The sequence below is a fragment of the Neophocaena asiaeorientalis genome, unplaced genomic scaffold (genome assembly GCF_003031525.2).
Source record: "Neophocaena asiaeorientalis asiaeorientalis breed wild unplaced genomic scaffold, Neophocaena_asiaeorientalis_V1.1 scaffold648, whole genome shotgun sequence".
Classification (NCBI taxonomy): Eukaryota; Metazoa; Chordata; class Mammalia; order Artiodactyla; family Phocoenidae; genus Neophocaena; species Neophocaena asiaeorientalis.
The window spans coordinates 5054746-5073023 of NW_020172781.1; the positions used below are offsets into that span (position 1 = coordinate 5054746).

An 18278-nucleotide genomic window follows, 5' to 3' on the forward strand; every position below is an offset into this window, starting at 1 on the left:
TTTTTTTTTTTTTTTTTTTTGTGCTACGCGGGCCTCTCACTGCTGTGGCCTCTCCCATTGCGGAGCACAGGCTCCAGAGGCGCAGGCTTAGCGGCCATGGCTCACGGGCCCAGCCGCTCCGTGGCATGTGGGATCCTCCCAGACCGGGGCACAAACCCGTGTCCCCTGCATCGGCAGGCGGACTCTCAACCACTGCGCCACCAGGGAAGCCCCATTACTGCCTCTTTTAAATAACCAAGGAGGTACAAAAAAACGAGTACATAATTGTTAGCAAGAAGAAAATGACATTGCTGTTTAATCAAATTATGTCTCTGGGTACCCAGCACATACCTGCTCGCTATGGAGTCACTTAAACATTTCCCCTCCTGGTTGTAGAAGTCATGTCTCTCTCTTATGGAAAATGTAGGAGTTGAAAGCAGGAAACGACCCCCAGTCCTTTTTCCTTCAGACCAACCCTTAGCAAATCCCTGTCTTCAGCTGTGTCTATAGTTTCTGCTGCCCCCCACCCCGCCGCAAAGTCATGTTTGCCTGAATTTAATAACATTTCTCCTCTAGACTTGTCTGCATTTTCAGATTTTCAATATGCAACCCGTATTGCAATTATTTCAGAAAATAAAAGCAACTTTTAAAAACGTGGCAATAAACTGTCTCACCCATCCTCATGCAGAACATTCAGGAGTGGACTAAGGGAAGTCCAGGTCTTCTTTCAGACCCTTGGAATCAGCCTATTCTAACCTATCCTGCCTAGAAAGTGGGTGGGTGACCTTTTTTAAACTTTCTTCATTGATCCAACAGGGGACCTGCCTCAACATCTTCAAGTAATGATCAACCTTCTGCGTTGTGAAGATAGAATCAAGCTGGTAAGAAGAGACGCGAGTGGCAAGTTTTAATTTTTAATTGTGAAATTTGGTAGGGACTTATTGACGAGCAGGGGCTTGGGGGGGTGGGGCTCTTACATCAGAGCAAGTTCTCCCAAACCGTTCTCAAAAGCGAAAGCCCGCTCTGCTCCTCGGTACCCAGAGGTGCAGACAAAGGGGGTGTCAGGTCTCTGGGTCAGTCTGTGCTAAGCTGGAATCATCATTCACTGGAATTTATTTGTTAACCCCTTTAACAAACTTCGGGGGTCTCCTCTGAGCCAGGTACCATCCCTCATGCTGGGGATATAAATGAGACGTAGGAGTTTTCATCTAAATTCCTAAACTCATGGGGGAAAGGTAGAAACAAAAGTCTTTGGTCTTGGATTGGTGAAGGAAAGGGGTGACCATCTGGCAAGGCAGGCCAGTAAGAGCATCTCTGCCTGTCTAGGCCGTGCGCTTGGAGAGCGCCTGGGCTGAGCGGGCCCGCTACATGGTGGTGGTGGACAGCAGCGGGCGCCAGGACACGGAGGAGAGTATCCTGCTGGGAGTCGACTTCTCCAGTAAGGAAAGGTGAGTCTGATGGACGGCGGCTCCTTTCTCTGATGGGGGCAAGAGTTGCTTCTGGAAGAAGGTTTTCAGGGTCCCACATCCGTGGGGGCGGGGGATGGTAGGTGATGGGGTGATCAGGCACTGGGAACGGTGGAGCCCCTGATTTTAGCTCTTGTGTGCCGAGTGCTGTGCTAAGTCCAGTCTCTGCTCTCAGAGAGCTCAGGGTCTGCACTGTGCTTAGAGATTTAACCCTGGGTCCTATCAGGGGTGCCCTAGAGGAGGGCACCTTAACCAGGAGGGCTTCCTGAAGGAGGTGACAGCTGTGGCGAACACCCCAGGACAAGCAAGAGCCAGCCAGGTAAAGCAGGCAGGCGCCCTCCAGGCCGACCACCCCATGTAGAAGTATGTGATTGATCGGCGTTGTATCGAGCGCCTTATGCAGTATTAATATCCCGTGGATTCCCAAGTACTTGTTGATGGGTCCTGGGTCAGAGGCTTGAGGAGAGGTTTGGAATTTCCCAATAACTGGAGGCCAAGTCAGTTGTATCATAGACCCTGTTATGTGTGCGAAATGAAGGTACACGACTCTCCTTACATCTAGGATAAGTTAATGCGAGTGAGCTCGTTGCAGAACCTGAATTTGTTAAAACTGGATTAAAGCAGACGCCCTTTATTCATCATTCATTAATTTTCTCGTTCACTGAGCAAACCATTCATTTGCCTTCTCCTGTGTATGAGGCAGTAGGCTCAGCCCAGGAAAACAGAGAAGCAGCAGTAACCACGGTTCTCGGCCTCAAAGAGCCTGGAAGCTCAGGGAGGGAGGGAACCATCACCAGAACCTGGGGTGATGGGCCCAGTGATGGGGAAGCGTGGGGTTTGTTCCACACTCGTGGCCAGGACTCCATTGCTTGTCACAAGTAAATGAACTACAAGGGAAGGTGTTTCCTTTATGACCTCGTTCCCAGTACATAGGAGCATTCTGAGTGAGTTCCTGCAGCGCACTTAGGGACATGAGTCCAAGCTGGCGCCCGTAGCCTCAGCTGGTGGGGAAGTCTGGATCTGGAAGGATCTGTGTCAGGGCGTGCTTTAAGGGGTGAGCTCCGAGGAGCCCCTTGGAGACCAGAGGGCTCCGGGCTGCAGGTTGGGATGCTCCCAGGCAGGTGCCCTCAGAAATGGCCGGGGCTCCATCCGTTGGTCACGAGGCAAAGAGACGTTCAGCGGTGTTACGGTTATGTTTGTTCTTGGAGTGGCTGGCCGGCCTTTCTGAGGGCCTTTGGGGGCAGGACTTCCCCCACCGTGTGTCATCCATCCCAGCAATGCTCTCTGGCCCTGAGCTGAAAGCTGCCTCCCTGGAGAAGGTGCCCATCGTCTCAGCCCAAGCCACCAGGGCCTCATAGGAGGCTGCCCCCCGCCCCATCCAAGTCATCTCTGTGGCTTTGCTCAGAGAGCACAGAGCAGTTAACCCGATGCTTCATACGCATCTCGCCCCGCGGGGTAGGCGGTCCTATGACTCACGTTTTACAAACAAGGGGTCAGAAGCCCAAGAGGCTGGAGTGGTTACACCAAGGCCGTCCTAGTAACAGAGCTGGGACTCACAATTGGGTTTTTATTGTAGACCTGTGGTGTAGACCCACTCATTCCCTTCCCATTCGTTGTCCCCTGTGCCCCCTCGTTCACCAATCTGTTCATACCGTCACGTTGTGTGCCCTTGTTCGCACACGCTTTCAGTGTGCCAGGTGTCCTGCCAGGCGCCCTGCCAGGCATGGGGGCTACATCGGTGGGAGAGACCGGCCTCTGCTCCCCTGGAGCTCACAGTCTAGATGGACGGGGTTTAGACACACGAGCACCCTGAGACGGCTCTTTACACGCAGGCCCACGTGCTCATTTTCACCCACTCTGACGCGCCCTGCCCCTCCTCTGCCCGCTGGGCACCAGCCTCAGTTCTCAGCGTGTCCCCGCTCCCGGGGTCCTCTCGCCTCTGCTGCACGCTGCGCTCCGGCCAGCGTCCCCTCCGCTGTCCCAGCCTGCGCCACAGCCCAAGCACAGGCGCCAGCTCCAAGGCCAGTGCTGGTCTCCTGTGTTGGGGAGATGGGTCAAGGGGCTTCAGAGGGTGAGCGGGAACCACACGGACCTTCCTGTTGTCGGGCCGGATGCAGCGTCCCCCACGCCCAGGCATAGGGGCCGGGAACTGGGCGCTTTTATCCATCTCCAGCTTGAAAACAAAGCCCTTGTCCTTACAGAAGCCTTTGGCCTGCTGAGAGCATGATACATTTGTTTTTCTAAATTCCTGCCATGAGATTTTGTTTCCTTATTCAAAACAAGAGAGAGATGAGGTGCCCCCCGAAAGGACTCCCCGCAAGGAGAGGGAGTCCAAATGCAGTGTCAGGAGAGAGCATGGGAATGACGCCAGCCACAGCGGGCTCACGGGTTCTCCCTTGGAGTCACATCTGCACGTGATTCCTCTGGGGATCAGAGCAGCTGGCCTGCAGGGGCCACCTGGGGTTACTTTGTCTCAGATTCGGGAACACCGTGGGTGCTGTGAGCACGAACACCGTCCTGCACTTGCTAGTGTTCTGCAGCCCGTAAAGGACAGGCCTGTCTCCTTCCTACACCTCCAGCCCCCGCGCAGGCCCCGCCCGCCTCTCTGTCCCCGCCGCACCGGCCCTGGGGACCGGGGACCGCTTCCTTCCCCTAGAGGTACCCCCACCCACCCGTTTTATCCTTCAGGGCTGTGCTTCCTCTCAAAAGACCCAGTTTCCCTGACCACGTGTCCCGTCCCCACTTCCCATATATATGTAAACCCACAGGCCCTCCTTCACGGTAAAAATCTCACTGTCACCCACTACAGGACTAGTGGAGACTCACAGCAATAACGGATAAGGGGACGTGATGGAATTGGCACAGTTGTTACAGTCGTGTCCTGGTCTCTGGTCTGCACTCTTGACTCCAGGTTGAGACCCTGAGCGGAAGTCTTCCGTGGCCTTCTGCCCACCGTGTGTAGCTCTCACCAGGTTCTTCCCCATCTCTGCACTTAACGGAGGAGGGCAGTTTAGATGCTGCCCTGGTTTCCTGAGGACCGTTTCGTCTCCGCCTGCCCCGGACCTGGGCCTGTGGCTCCCCAGTCTGTGCTCCTTGTAGCTCTCTGTGCCGTTTTCTCTCCTCATTTCCAGTCCCTGGTGTGGGTCGTCGGTGCTGAAAAAGGGCGAGTGTCCAGGTCTGCCCACACCCTCCCAGGGCACCCTCCAGCCTGGGCTTTCTACATGTCTGTCTTGGGCTCCCAGCGGCCCCCTTCTTGCCTCTCCCCAGTGCGACACAGCTGAGTAACGCTGGGAGCTCCGAGTCTCAACGTCAATTTTATTTTGCAGCTCTACAAAGGAAACATCATTAACCCATCAAGAATGGGTAGGACAAATGTAAAATAGTTAGCTAGTGGGAAGCAGCCGCATAGCACAGGGAGATCAGCTCGGTGCTTTGTGACCACCTAGAGGGGTGGGATAGGAAGGGTGGGAGGGAGACGCAAGAGGGAGGGGTTATGGGGATATATGTATACATACAGCTGATTCACTTTGTTATACAGCAGAAACTAACATAACATTGTAAAGCAATTATACTCCAATAAAGATGTTTAAAAAAACAGAATGGGTAGGACTGCAGGGTGGCACCAGAGAATTTGCCCAACACAAAAGGCTTATTAGCCCACTTTGACCCAAAGGGCCTGAAACTACCTTCCCCACAGATACAGAAGCAGAGGGTGGAAAAGATCCCCCGTGGCTGCCAAAGCTCTGGAGGGAGAGTGGGTTCCTTGAACCCCAGAGCTGCCCGTGCGCACAGTCGCGTGTGTGTAACTGTACTCCCTGGGGGGCTGTTAGGCGGTAGCAGAGATGTCAGCACAGAATCCCTGGAGATTGTCTGAGCTGCCCTTGGCAGTGACGGCTGTTTCTCACGAGCAGACTCTTTTTCAAATGGCTGCAGAGTTTTCATAGTGATCCGAGGAGACCCTCCGATAAAGCCCTTTCTTTTCCTCTGTGTTTCTCAGCGGCAAGTGGTCAGGTGTCATTTCACTGTTAGGATGGGCAAAACAAAAGCAGATTAAACTAGTTTTTAAAACAGCAGCTGCACAAAAGGTACAGAAACAGAGGTCCAGAAGTGAACTCCAGTCATGGTGTTGGCACTCTCCCCTCCCCTGTCACTCCAGGACAGGAGGCTGGGGGTGGCTGCCACGACCTGCCTGTGTCCCCCGGACTGTGTGTGTGGCCTTGTGCCAGGCGTGTGCCAGCCATCAGCGGCTTCAGCCCTGCTGCAATGTGGGCGTGTGGTCGCTGGTTACTCCTGGCCCCCGAGAGCCGCAGCTGAGACCTGGCATTTATGGAGCTGCAGCCACACCAGAATGCTGGGGTCAGAGTTCCCTGTGACTGTCTCTAAGCTGGGGTCACTGGCCATCCCAGACCCACATCTTCTGGAATTCAGTGGTGAGCAGTCCTTGCAGACAGCCTTAGAGCTTCTCCCAGATACACACCTAGGCAGCTGGACGCAGGGCAGGTGGTGGGTCCCCCATGAGCTGGACAGGCTGGGCGGAGACACAGCCAGGGAAGACCACGTGCAGGCGGGTGGAGCCTAACTCTAGGCGTCTTCTCTTCCCTCCCACGTAGTAAAAGCTGTACCATTGGGATGGTTCTCCGACTGTGGAGCGACACAAAAATCCACCTTGACGGAGACGGGTAAGGAGATCTCTCAGAAGGCTTCTTTCACTGTAGACTTTGAAACATGCGTGAGTTTGGGCATTGTTGGCTAATCATTAACAGCAGAGTCACACGTGGGACATGTTTACCACATCGGGAGAAATAACATTGCCCTCCCATGAGCCACACAAGGCAGGGTACATTTGGGACATGATACAAGGGAGTTGGGTCACGAAGTACCAACAGAAACATTTACGGGATATCTGCTGCTGTATGAAGTTCAAGAACAGCAGTGAACAGACATTCATCCATTTGCCTTGGTTTGTTAAATGGACGCTCGCTGTGTGCCCCCCGCGGGCTGGTCCCTGCAAGTTCACAGACAAGTATGATGCAGCAGGAGCGCCAAGTCTCTGAGGGCTGTAGGGAAGACACACAGCCAGCAGGTGCAACAGTGTTTGAGATGCCATTTGGGGGGCTGCAGAGGAGGAATCATCCAGGTGGGCCTGGGCAGGTAGACCAGGGCCATGGGGCCGTCCGGATTCTGGGGGGAAATACTCAGGTACTGTCACGAGTAGGAAGAAGCAGGAGAGGAAATGATCTCTACTTGAATTCTAGCAGTAGAAGTTACGTTGCCTTGTAGATAGAACGGGGAGGGAAAGATAAGAATTAGATTTATTGACGACATGGGCTTATGGTTTACATTTTTCCTTTTTAAACTTCTGTCTTCCACTAATGTATTTTTTATGCAAGTATAAAAGACACAGATGGAGTGTGGGGGACAGGAGGTAGGGGACGGGGTGGGACAGTGCAGGCAGGTGAAGCGAGATGGTGTCCAGTGCCGCTGTTGCCTCACACCCTCTGCTGGGCTTTTGGTTTTTGGCTGACTTTGTATTGCTGGGTTAAAAGCCAGTCTTCCGGATTTAAGAGCCTATCTTTTTTTTTTTTTTGGACTTTTGGCTTTTGGCTTTTGGCATTTGCCCTTGTCTCTGTGGCCTGTGGTCCCTCATCACACAGCGTGAGACACACTTGTCCTCAGGGTGTCCACGACGGGCTGTCCCCCCCGCCGTCTGGCAGGGATGTGGTCGGAGGGTCTGACTTCTCACCACACTGTCCTTTGTTTTTCATTCTCAGTGGATTCAGCGTCAGCACGGCAGGAAGGATGCACATCTTCAAGCCCGTGTCTGTCCAGGCCATGTGGTGAGTGTGGTTTCAGGGACTTTTAACTCCTTAGAAATATTTTCCTAGCTGACAGCACAAATAAAAAATCCCCACCTACTTAGAAGCACATTTAGGTATGTTTATTTTGTGTGTGTGTGTGGCAAAAAATATGTATCGATAACAAAATTTACCATTTTAAGGACACGATTCAGTGATATTAAGTACATTCACAGTGTTGTACACCCATCACCCCTATCCATTTCCAGAACTTTTTCATCATTCCAAACAAAAACTCTGTACTTATTAAACAGTAATTCCCTATTGCCCCCTCCCCCAGCCCCTGGTAACCTCTATTCTACTCTCTCCCTGTGACTTTGCCTATTCTGGGTCCCTCACATAAGTGGAATCATACAGTATTGGCCCTTTGGTGTCTGGCTTCTATCACTTAGCATAATGCTTTCAGGGTTCATCCGTGTTTAATACTTCATTCCTTTTTAAGGCTGAACGATAAATTTGTTGTATGGATGTACTACTTTTATCCACTCATCTCCTGGTGGACGTTTGGGTTATTTCTACCTTTTGGCGACTATGAATAGAGCTGCTGTGAACATTGGTGGACAGAGTATCTGATTGAGTCCCTGCTTTCAGATCGTTTGGAATTTCTAGATCATGTGGTAATTTTGTGTCTAACCTTTTGAGGGACCACCAGACTGTTTTCTGTAGCCGCTGCACCATTTCACATCCCCGCCAGCAATGCACAAGGGTTCCAGTTTCTCCACATTCTAGTCAACACTTGTTATTCTTTGCCTTTTTTTTTTTCATAATAGCCATCCTTATGGGTATGAAGTGGTATCTCATGGTTTTGGTTTTCATTTCCCTAATTAATTAGCCTTGAGCATCTTTTCATGTGCTGATTGGCCATTTTGTATATCTTCTTTGAAGAAATGTCTATGCAAGTCCTTTGGCCAGCTCTTAATTGGGTTGTTTGGTCTTTTTGTTGTTGGAGGTACCTTGTTTTTATGTTTCTACCGTCCCTGCTGACAAAATGTCATTTTAGCATAAATTCACTGGTCCCTTGTCCCTGGCACACCGAGGGTCATCAGTTTGCTCCATGGAGGCAACAGCAGTGCTCTGCTAGGCATTGAGCATCTGCGGAGGCATAAAACGGACATAATTCCTGTCCTCCTGGAGTTTAAAGTCTGTTGAGGGAGGTGACCATAAACCCAGCGCAAAGTCCTATGTTATACTGAGGGGTGGGTGCCGGGCTGTGGGATACCTACTTCAGGGTGCAGGGGCCGGGGCAGGGTAGGGCCTCCCTGGACACCTGCATGGGGGGTGAGGTAGCTGTGGGTGAAGACTGCCTTCAACTTCCAGACCTTCTCTGAACCCGATACACATTCTAGAGCCTCCTCATCCTTGGAGGGCTGCACAGACCACTCATACAGCAGACTCCACATGGCAGTCTCCCTCAGATAATCTGGAAAAGACTCAGGAGAAAGCCGGTGGCCTCTGATGAGAAGAATTCTGCCCTGTGTTTCAAAATAATTACTCTTTTCTCCAGGACAGAGAGTGATGCAGGATCCTCCCATGGGCCACGCGCTAACATCGTTGCTTCGTTTTTATGTCTTCTGTTCCTGCAGTCAGTTCAGGATCATTTGGGGGGAAATCACGAACTCATCATTCTCTAGACGTCCCAGATGTTCCTTTGTGGCCCTGGATAATTTGTTATCTCTTTCTCTACGATCGAGTAAAAAAACAGGCCCATGGGTTTTTCCAAAACTGCAGAACGAGAATAAAATTTCGTAAATATTCAGCTCAAGTTTCTTCCCTCCCCCAGTCTAGAGCTAGGACAGATGTGGACCACTGGGGAAAGTGAAGTGGGTTGCAGTGGTTTTTACGCCGTGGTTGAGCCATTGATTCTCTGATAACTTCTCCATCCAAGGCCTCGCTCGTCCACCCTTCACTGATACCTGATTCACTGAGAAATACTCAGCCCATATTTTTGTAAAAAGAAGTAAGAAAAGGATAAGTAAATTAGCTGTTACCAATGTATACGTTTTCAGTACTGTTTCTCCTGCCCGACTCTGCCTCCCAGAACTTCTGCAGTTAGTTCTTGTGAGTGTCTCATTTCCTTACGCAATCTAAGCGTCTAAGCTGTTATGACATTGATGGGGGGGAGCTAGAAATTAAGTGACTGGGAATGCAGTCACATATCTCTCCTGCATGTTGAGGATGCTTTCCTTCTAGCTGCTTGGCTGCATTGCGGTTCCCACATTCAAGGTAACCACAGCCTCAGAAGTGAATCTCAGTTCCTGGGAGTTCATTGGCGAATGTAAAGTGACCCGGGAGCCTGCCCGATTGGGAGCGTTAGAAAGCTTTGTCGTCTCCTCGTTGGGGATGGTGACAGGCGCCGTCTCTGCTCTTGGCGTCGGTGCCTGTGTCCCAGAGACCCGCGGTGGTACCTGGCGGCCACGTGTCCCCCTCGTAACCTCAGATGTAAGAGCGACTCCAGCCCAGCTCCCCTCGTGCCTCCCGGGCCTGACCCTCTTCCCCTCCTCACCCCAGGTCTGCCCTGCAGGTCCTCCACAAGGCCTGCGAGGTGGCACGCAGGCACAACTACTTCCCCGGGGGTGTGGCGTTGCTCTGGGCCTCCTACTACGAGAGCTGCATTGGCTCCGAGCAGAGCTGCATCAACGAGTGGAACGCCATGCAGGACCTGGAGTCCACGAGGCCCGACTCCCCGGCCCTATTCGCGGACAAGTGAGTGCGAGTGCGGAGCCTCCGACCCAGCCCCGGTCCCCGACCCCGAGCCTGCCCCCCGACCCCGAGTCTGCACGGCTCACAGCCCCATTGTCTCCCAGAACCAGCATCCCATGCAGGGCTTCCTGACCTGCAGCCCGTGGGTGTCTTTGGCTGGGGAAGGGTCTGACCACTGCCGCCCCCCCCGCCCCCACCTTTTAAAATGATAGACAAATTCGGGTGTGAATGCATTTCTGGGGAGCAGCTCCGTAACGTTCATCAGCTTCCCTGTACCGGTGCCCTGGTCCCTCCTCCTCAGGTCCAAAGTCTTGATTTCCAAAGCCTCTTCCTCTGCTTATAAGAGTGTGATGAATGTGATATCCGGTTCCTTGGGTCCCAAAACACAACTGCACGAAGGCAGGCCGAGGGAGGCTGGCTCTGAGGCGGCAGCGCTGCCCCACGTAGCCCGAGGCCACGCTCCATTAACTCTAGTTCCAGAAGGAGGGAGCCGCTCTCCCCTTCTCTCCTGGTCGGGACCCTCCTCCCCAGAGCATCATGTTCCTTGGGGATACCACACGTAGGAAGGCTGTGGACCGAGGGGGCCCCCCGAATGTGGGGAGGACCGGGTGCCACGTAGTATGAGGCCTCAAGGAAGCTACGAGAGCATTGGTTAGGATACACGCCTTTGAACATATGAAGGGGCGTGACGTACAAGAAGGATTGTCGCGGTCCGCGTGGCCCCAGGGTTAGAACCAGGCTGATGCATAGAAGTTGCAGGGAAACATAGATTTTGGTTCCGTGTAAGCGTGTAAGGAGGTAACGGGAGCCGGATGCAGCTGGGGCCATGGGCTGCCTGAAGACACAGTGATGTCCTCGGCAGAGTCTAGGGGGTCTGGGCCATGGGGATGTCGCATGGCGGTTCCAGCATCCGGCCCTGAGAGGCTGAGGCTCTCCAGACCCGCAGGACGAGTCCGCTTCCCAACCACTGTTTGCCCCCTTGGTCTGCCGTCCCCTCTGGTAGCCCCTGGGCGACTTCCCTGTCCCTCTCCCCTTCTCGCTGAGAACATGCCCAAGCCATGTTCCGTGTAGCCCGGGAGCAGCTGGGGTTTCCGTGAACGCCGACCGCAGGCTTCCTGTGGCTTCCCGTGGCTTCCCGTGGCTTCCCGTGGCTTCCCGTGGCTTCCCGTGGCTCTGCGCTTTCCTGAATGTGATTTCTCTCCAGGCCAACCGAAGGGGAGAGGACTGAGCGTCTCATCAAAGCCAAACTGCGGAGCATCATGATGAGTCAGGACCTGGAGAACGTGACGTCCAAGGAAGTAAGGGCGCTTCCCTGCTGGGTGGGCCGGAGGTCACGGGCATCCCTGCGTCCTGTTGCCCTAGCGCAGCCTAGGTCGGGTAGATCTAAGAGGTTGAAGTTGCCTTTCTAAAAAGCCATATACAATCTGTTTATTAATTAGTGCATGTAAAAAAATCCTATTGTGATACCTTCCAAAGCAAGACGAAACTGCCTTTTAATGTGTTTCTCGATTACTTTTTTCTTTCTTCTGTTGCCCTTTGTCCAAGGAACGCAATGAATTGTAGTAACAGCTTAAACTAAGTAGATCTAAGAGGTTGAAATTGCCATTTATAAAAGCCATGTACAATCTTTTTGTGAATTAATACATAATAAACCCTATCGTGATACCTTCCAAAGCGAGGTGAAATTGATTTTACGTTTTCACGGTGATAGATTTGATAGCTGGAAAAGCGTAAGTTTTTTCAACTCGGTAGAAAAGATCCCAAGGGAATCAAATTCCTTCTTTCAAATGATAAACGTCCCACAGTCAGATTCACATTGAGGCCGAGTAGCCTGCATTCCCACCACCCACGCGTGTGTGCAGCGTGTTTAAGTGCATACGTGCTTACTCTGAAAAAAGCCCAAAGAACACTTTTGAAAACAGTCATAGTTCATGTTGTGACTTTATTACTTCTTTGGAGAAACTGTTTTTTGTTTTTGTTTTTTTTAAACAAACGCCCTTTCCGAATATTTTCCGCTCCGCAGATCCGTAATGAATTAGAGAAACAGATGAACTGTAACTTGAAAGAATTCAAGGAATTCATAGACAACGAGATGCTCCTTATCTTGGGACAGATGGACAAGCCCTCCCTCATCTTCGACCATCTTTATCTCGTAAGAGGCACAGCGCACGGCAGGGTCCGGTTTGGGAAACGTAAATCAGACCTTGATTTGTTTGGAGTTTGCAGCAAGTCATAGAGGGGGAGAAACTTAAGTTCCTGGAGCCTCCGTCCTGACTTTTACGGGAACTCCCCTCTTGACCCCTTTTCTCTGGCCTGCAGCCTACGGGTTTGCTCGAGAGCCAGATGTTTGCGCCGCAGCTCCCAGCTGAGCTGCGGGGAGTTGGTTGAAAGCTCTCTGGCTGGCAACCGTTTTCAGATGCACACCACCCTCCACCTTCATCGGTCACTAACAGAAACCCCCTCCAGATGGTCTGCGAACTAACAAAACCCCAGTTACTAAAGGGAACACCCGCGCCTAACCCCAGAATTATGCCTCCTCGTCCCGAGACATGAGAAACAGCAGAGGAGACAGACCAAACGCCTGAAACGCTGCATCCCTCCCACACACCCCCGCTTGTCCCCAAGCTGCCCCCTGCCCTGCTCCCAGAGCCCGTGGAGGCAGCAGGCCCTGCTGACACGGCTGGCGGGGCCTGCACATCCCTCTCTTCACTCCGTCCCTCAGTCAGATTTTCTTAAAGCTGTAAGTCTCCATAGAAGGCAGCTGGCAAGTTTTCAAAGTCAGGGGATTATAGAGGAAGGCTCGCTACTAGTTAGTGAGGCAGCAGCACGGTGCGATGGAAACCGGACCCACCCAGCAGGTTCCCACTCCCCAGCCTGACCAGCCAGGTGCCCGGGGGCAAGTCTCTTGGCCTCTTCTTTCCTTCATCCTGTACCTCAGGGGATGAATATGAGGATTAAGTTAGTACATATTTAAAGCACCGAGTGCAGTTTCCATAGGCGCTCAAAAATGGTACCCATCGTTAGAGCAGGAATCACATCCTTGGAAAGTCGAGGACGTGTATTTGCTGCCAAAGGCATGAATGACTGTGTTTTCTGCCTGTAGGAAGTAATCAGTAGTTCCCCAAATGTGTATGTCATGATACATGTTTAATGTATTAAATATATATTTAACGCATTTATATATATATTGATCTATATACATAGATCTATAAATGTTCAATGTATATATATTTAAATGTGTATAGATGTGTGGATTTGAAGCCTGAATCTTGAAAGCAGCCCCGGCTCTAAATCCTCTCTGGGAAGTTGATTGTTTTCCCTGGTGGACACAGAACTGAAGGCACCTTGGCCCGTCTCTCCACTAGGTGGGGATCACGGCAAGAGGATGCTCACAGGCTTAGCAGAGCTTTTGTTATTTTTTCAGTGTGGTTTGGTGCTTTATGTCACTTTTTCCATGAGAGATACTAAAGGAATTTTTGTGTTTGAGCCTCTCCCTCCAATGTGAAAATCCAGCTAGTGCCCACATGCTGCCAGCTCCATCGGGGCCCCTGCAGCCCCTGCATCTGGAGCGGTCCACCCTCTTGGGAAAGGAAGCTTATAGGGAGACCAAGAGGGTGCTTTTGTTTTGTGACTCTGTGTCGATTGCATTTCCTAAGAGCAAAGTGATGTTTTTTTCTTCGTTTTTCCCTTTTGTGTTCTTTGCCTGCTCAGAAATGGGGGGTTTTGGGTTTTTTTAAATACCATTTTTAAAGTATGAAGTTAAAACATGTTACAGAAAGTTAGGAAATATAAGTTGAAGGAAGAAAATTTAAAAGCATTCTCAATTTCACAAATCCAGAGGCAGTCACTGGTAGCACTTTGGTATGTTTGTTTTTCTATCTAATGGGTTCTTTTTTAATGCATTTATAGCTTCTTAAAAAAGAAAGAGAAAGAAAAGGAAAGAACTGTACTGTTTGATTATATAGTTTTGTATCCTGCTTTACAAATTTTTTTTTCATTATGTGGTATTTCCCTGTGTCATTAAATATCCTCCAAAAGTATGATTTATTTTAACGCCTCCATCATACGATTTCTTCTTGTCGGACCTTTGGGTGGTTTCTGCTGTTTTGTTATAAATAACCGTAAATATCCTTGTACATATACCTCTGTGAATTCTGGGTGTTTCCTCCGGGTAGCTTTTTGTAAGTGGAATTTCTAGGTCAGAGGGTGGGAACTTTTTTAATATTGCCAAATACTTCCCAGAAAAGGTAAACCAATTCCTGCTCTAATCAGTGGTATGTGAAAGCGCCCTCTCCCGCGTGGGAGGTCGGAGGTCACTGCCTCTGGTGACAGGACCCTGCTGGAGTCTTAGGAAAGGGAGTGATGAGAGGGGGCAGGGTTTCCTCGACCAGCCCCTTTCCCTGACAGTGCCACGAACTCCTGGGGAACCTGCTCTGATATCGGCCTCTTTGTATCAGCTTTCTTATCAGCCTCTGAGTCCAGGGGCCCATGAGATAGCCATCACCGTCAGGGCTAGCGCACACCGTGCATCCCGTAAGCAGCTCTGAGGCTGACGTGTGACACTCACGGGGGTTTGTGTGATCTGTCCCCCAGGGCTCTGAATGGAATGCATCCAATCTGGAGGAACTGCAGGGCTCAGGGTGAGTCTGCTCCCCTTGTCTTCCCTCATCCTTCCAGGCAGCTTAGAAACACTCAGCTCAGCCGTCCATTCGAAGCCGAGCCCTGGCGCTGCCTGCCTGCCTGGAATTGCCCACCCCAATCTCCAAAGCAGCTGCCAGCCTGATTTGCATAGCTAAACAGATGTGCTTCAAAAGGCCACCTCCTGAATAATTCATGGGTTTTAGATTTTACTGGGGTTTAGAAATGTGTGTGTCAGGGAGAATGATTCTAAATCACCCTCAAATAGTATAGGACAGCCTGGGTGCTGATTCGGCCACGAGCCCCCCCTCCCCGCTCCCCTGCCCTGCAGAGATGCTGAGAGCACCAGTGTGGACACATTTACCGGTGGGCCAGTCAGCAACCCTGCTCCCCGGACCACTCCTGGTTCTCTCTGTGGTTGTACTTTTGAGCCTGGTGGGAATCTTGCAGCGAAATGCTCAGCGTTGGCCAGAAACACATGCCTGTCTCAATCTGAGAAAGACTGGGCAGCAGGGATAAAAAATGCTTAAACCTAGACCTTAAAGAACAGATGTCTGGACATTTTTTAAAAAAACAACACAGCCACAAAATCACCATCCTGTGGGTCTGACATGATGGCATTCTTGAATTACTGCATTTAAAAGTGAAGACTAAACAAAATCTTAAAATATATCTTTAGAACTACTGGTTAAGATGTGTTCTTTCAAGAGAAAGTGATCTTAAAGTATAGGGTGATGCTGTCTATGCTTTATCTTGCTGGGAGTAAATAAATGATTTTAAAGGTTTTTCTTTTTTTCCCAAAGCATTTATAAGTATTGCTCTTATGAAATCTATTTGAGGTGTTTTCAAACTCCTGAAGTTATGTTGGTCTTCCAGGAATGTAAGTATTAAGGTTAGAGAACTATAGAACCTGAGTTAGCTGGGTTAGCAGACCCTCCCAACTATTTATTTATTTACAGCCTGCCTTGTTTCAAAAAGGAGTTAAGGCAGTTCCCAAGGACATAAAAAATGGATGGATATATTCAGCTTTTTAACTACTTAAAAGTGGAGACGTTGGTTTTATTTATTTATTTATTTTTCTTTTGCTGTACGCGGGCCTCTCACTGTTGTGGCCTCTCCCATTGCCGAGCACAGGCTCCGGACGTGCAGGCTCAGCGGCCATGGCTCTCGGGCCCAGCCACTCCGCGGCATGTGGGATCTTCCCGGACCGAGGCACGAACCTGTGTCCCCTGCGTCGGCAGGCGGATTCTCAACCACTGCACCACCAGGGAAGCCCTGGTTTTATTTTATTTTTTAAAAAGCCTCTGTATACTCGTAATAGTTATGAATTTTGAAACTTTAAAGGAGTTAAAAAATGTATTTCGGTAATATGTGTGACTACTTTCCAGAATTAACATTACTTAGCAATGCTTTGGATGGAGCTTTCTTTTTATAAGTTTTTTAGGCAGAAATTTGTTTTTTATCATAAATATAATGTATTCTCATCAGTAGAGGGTATTTAGAAGATACCAAAAAAACCCCCAAAGACCACCACTATGAAGTCCTGCCATAAAAACACAGACCCTTTATAAATGTGTATTTAATTTTTTCTCTGCTCAGTTTGTCGTTACTTTGGTTTTTGTCGATCCACATTCTGATTCTCCAATTTGTTCTTTTTTTTTTTTTTTCTCATTGCAGTGTTGACTACATTTTAAACGTCACTAGAGAAATAGATAATTTTTTCCCTGGCTTATTTGCGTATCATAACATCCGAGTCTATGATGAAGAGACCACAGACCTCCTCGCCCACTGGAACGAGGCATACCATTTTATAAACAAAGCAAAGTAAGTGGGCGGAGAAGTCAGAGAAACCAGGCTGGGGAAGAAGCTGACCGGCAGCCGCAGGGTGGGCAGACATTAATGGTGACCCCAGACACAGCTGCCTCCTGGCTTGAGGGGCCTGTGACGTCTGATGGGCCTCTGGTTTTAGAGTGCTGGACCCCAAGCATCGAAAGGGCCAAGTCATTGATCTTCTCCAGGGGTCCCCAAATGAGCTCGTTCTCTTTCACCTGCTGTGACATTTGACCCCCGTTTCATCATTAGCACTGGCTGCAGGCAAGGCCCCTGTACCAAGCGGACACTCTTGGGAGCTCTGTGCATGGGAAGTCACAGAGCCAGAGGAGAGAGGAGGGCGGGGCGGATCGTACATGACTCAGAGCACCTTTGGGGCTGCTTCCCTGGAGAAATCTACTCAGAAATCTACTCGGGCAGATGCCCTGAGCTGTGGCCCACCTCCACCTGAGTTAGTGTGACTCCTGTTCACGTAGAATGGGATGGACCATCAGAGGTCCCCACTGCCCCGAGCCTGTCACTGCTGTCACGTGTCTTTTGTCCTCTGTCTCACTGAAGTCAGGACCAGAAAGAGACAACTGTTTGAGATGCTCTCAAGAGACACTTTCTCTTCTGCTTTGCACCCAGGTCAAAGCTCCATGATGTAGGACCAAATCTTAGTTCCCCTGGGTTCCTGGGGGATAGACTTTGGCAGTCCAAAAAAAACCCTGAGGTTTGAGGACGAACTTTAAGCTTGGGGTATAGGAAATGAGCCTGCTCCCGCCGAGCAGGTGTGCTGCTTCTAATGTAAACAGACAGGCTGGCCGGCCTACCTCCTGTACAAATAAACCTTCACAGGTGCAGCCCTCGCTAGCCTGGTGCCCCTCACCTTTGTGAGCAGGCGACAGCTAGAGCAACAGTGTTCCTGGCCTTGCCATGTCTGTTAAATCAGCCTCGCCTGGGTTGGTACCGTCTCCCTACAAAAAGCCTATCGGCCCATCTGTTTCCTTTGGCTTTTTTCTCTGGTGGCCACGTCAAGTGCTGCGGACTCACGCTGGCTCCTTGACTCTCCTGTCTGCCGAGGCACTCTCTCTGCCAGGGGCCCGGTGGCTTTCAGTTTGCTGACCCTGTTTCTCTACAGTAACCTGCTCCCTGTCTTCATCTGCTCTAGCAGCTGAGTGAGTAGCTTGTGCAAATACCCCTTTCGCTGCCCAGTTGCTTCATGCCCGAGGGGCTGTGGTCTCCCGGCCGATCCCAGCCACCTGGGAAGGCGCCCGAATGGGGAGCTTTCTCCCTGCAAAACTTGGCCAGGCCAGGCCAGATTGATCTCGATTTCCCATTGTATGCTAATTGATTTTGAAGTGAAGTTATTTCCTACTGAGGGTGTGTGGACGTCCGCTGCCTAAAACATCAGGACCTCAGAGGGTTTGGGCAGTGAGATAACTTCAGGGTTTAAAAAAAAAAGATCCACTGTGCCAGACCTGAGAGAATGCAGTTATATCAACTTTTGCCTCTCCCCCCACCCCCACGGCTGCAGGAGGAACCACTCCAAGTGCCTGGTACATTGCAAAATGGGCGTCAGTCGCTCTGCTTCCACGGTCATAGCCTACGCGATGAAGGAATTTGGCTGGCCCCTGGAGAAAGCCTACAACTACGTGAAGCAAAAACGCAGCATCACGCGCCCCAACGCGGGCTTTATGAGGCAGCTGTCTGAGTATGAAGGCATCTTGGACGCCAGGTGGGTGCCTGTCTGCAGAGAAGAATTGGCAGAGCCGAGCTCCAGAAGCCCTGCCGCCCAGCCGGCCGGGGCTGCCGGCCACATCCCAGCCGT

At 50.8% G+C, this 18278-nt stretch overlaps 1 protein-coding gene across 6 annotated transcripts in view; it reads left to right on the top strand.

Annotated features, from left to right (window-relative positions):
- Window positions 1-18278, top strand: part of SSH1 (slingshot protein phosphatase 1) — a 65052-nt gene that overhangs the window by 28395 nt on the left and 18379 nt on the right. For all 6 annotated transcript variants that reach the window (XR_003002785.1, XR_003002784.1, XM_024741561.1 and 3 more), the window contains 10 exons: window positions 796-860; window positions 1306-1427; window positions 6056-6124; window positions 7217-7282; window positions 9809-10003; window positions 11205-11298; window positions 12024-12152; window positions 14594-14640; window positions 16316-16462; window positions 17985-18185. Coding sequence is in view for 4 of the 6 variants with exons in the window: in XM_024741561.1 (XP_024597329.1) it covers window positions 796-860; window positions 1306-1427; window positions 6056-6124; window positions 7217-7282; window positions 9809-10003; window positions 11205-11298; window positions 12024-12152; window positions 14594-14640; window positions 16316-16462; window positions 17985-18185 (1135 nt within the window). In the remaining 2 variants the exon portion in view is untranslated. The remainder of the gene's footprint in view (window positions 1-795; window positions 861-1305; window positions 1428-6055; window positions 6125-7216; window positions 7283-9808; window positions 10004-11204; window positions 11299-12023; window positions 12153-14593; window positions 14641-16315; window positions 16463-17984; window positions 18186-18278) is intronic.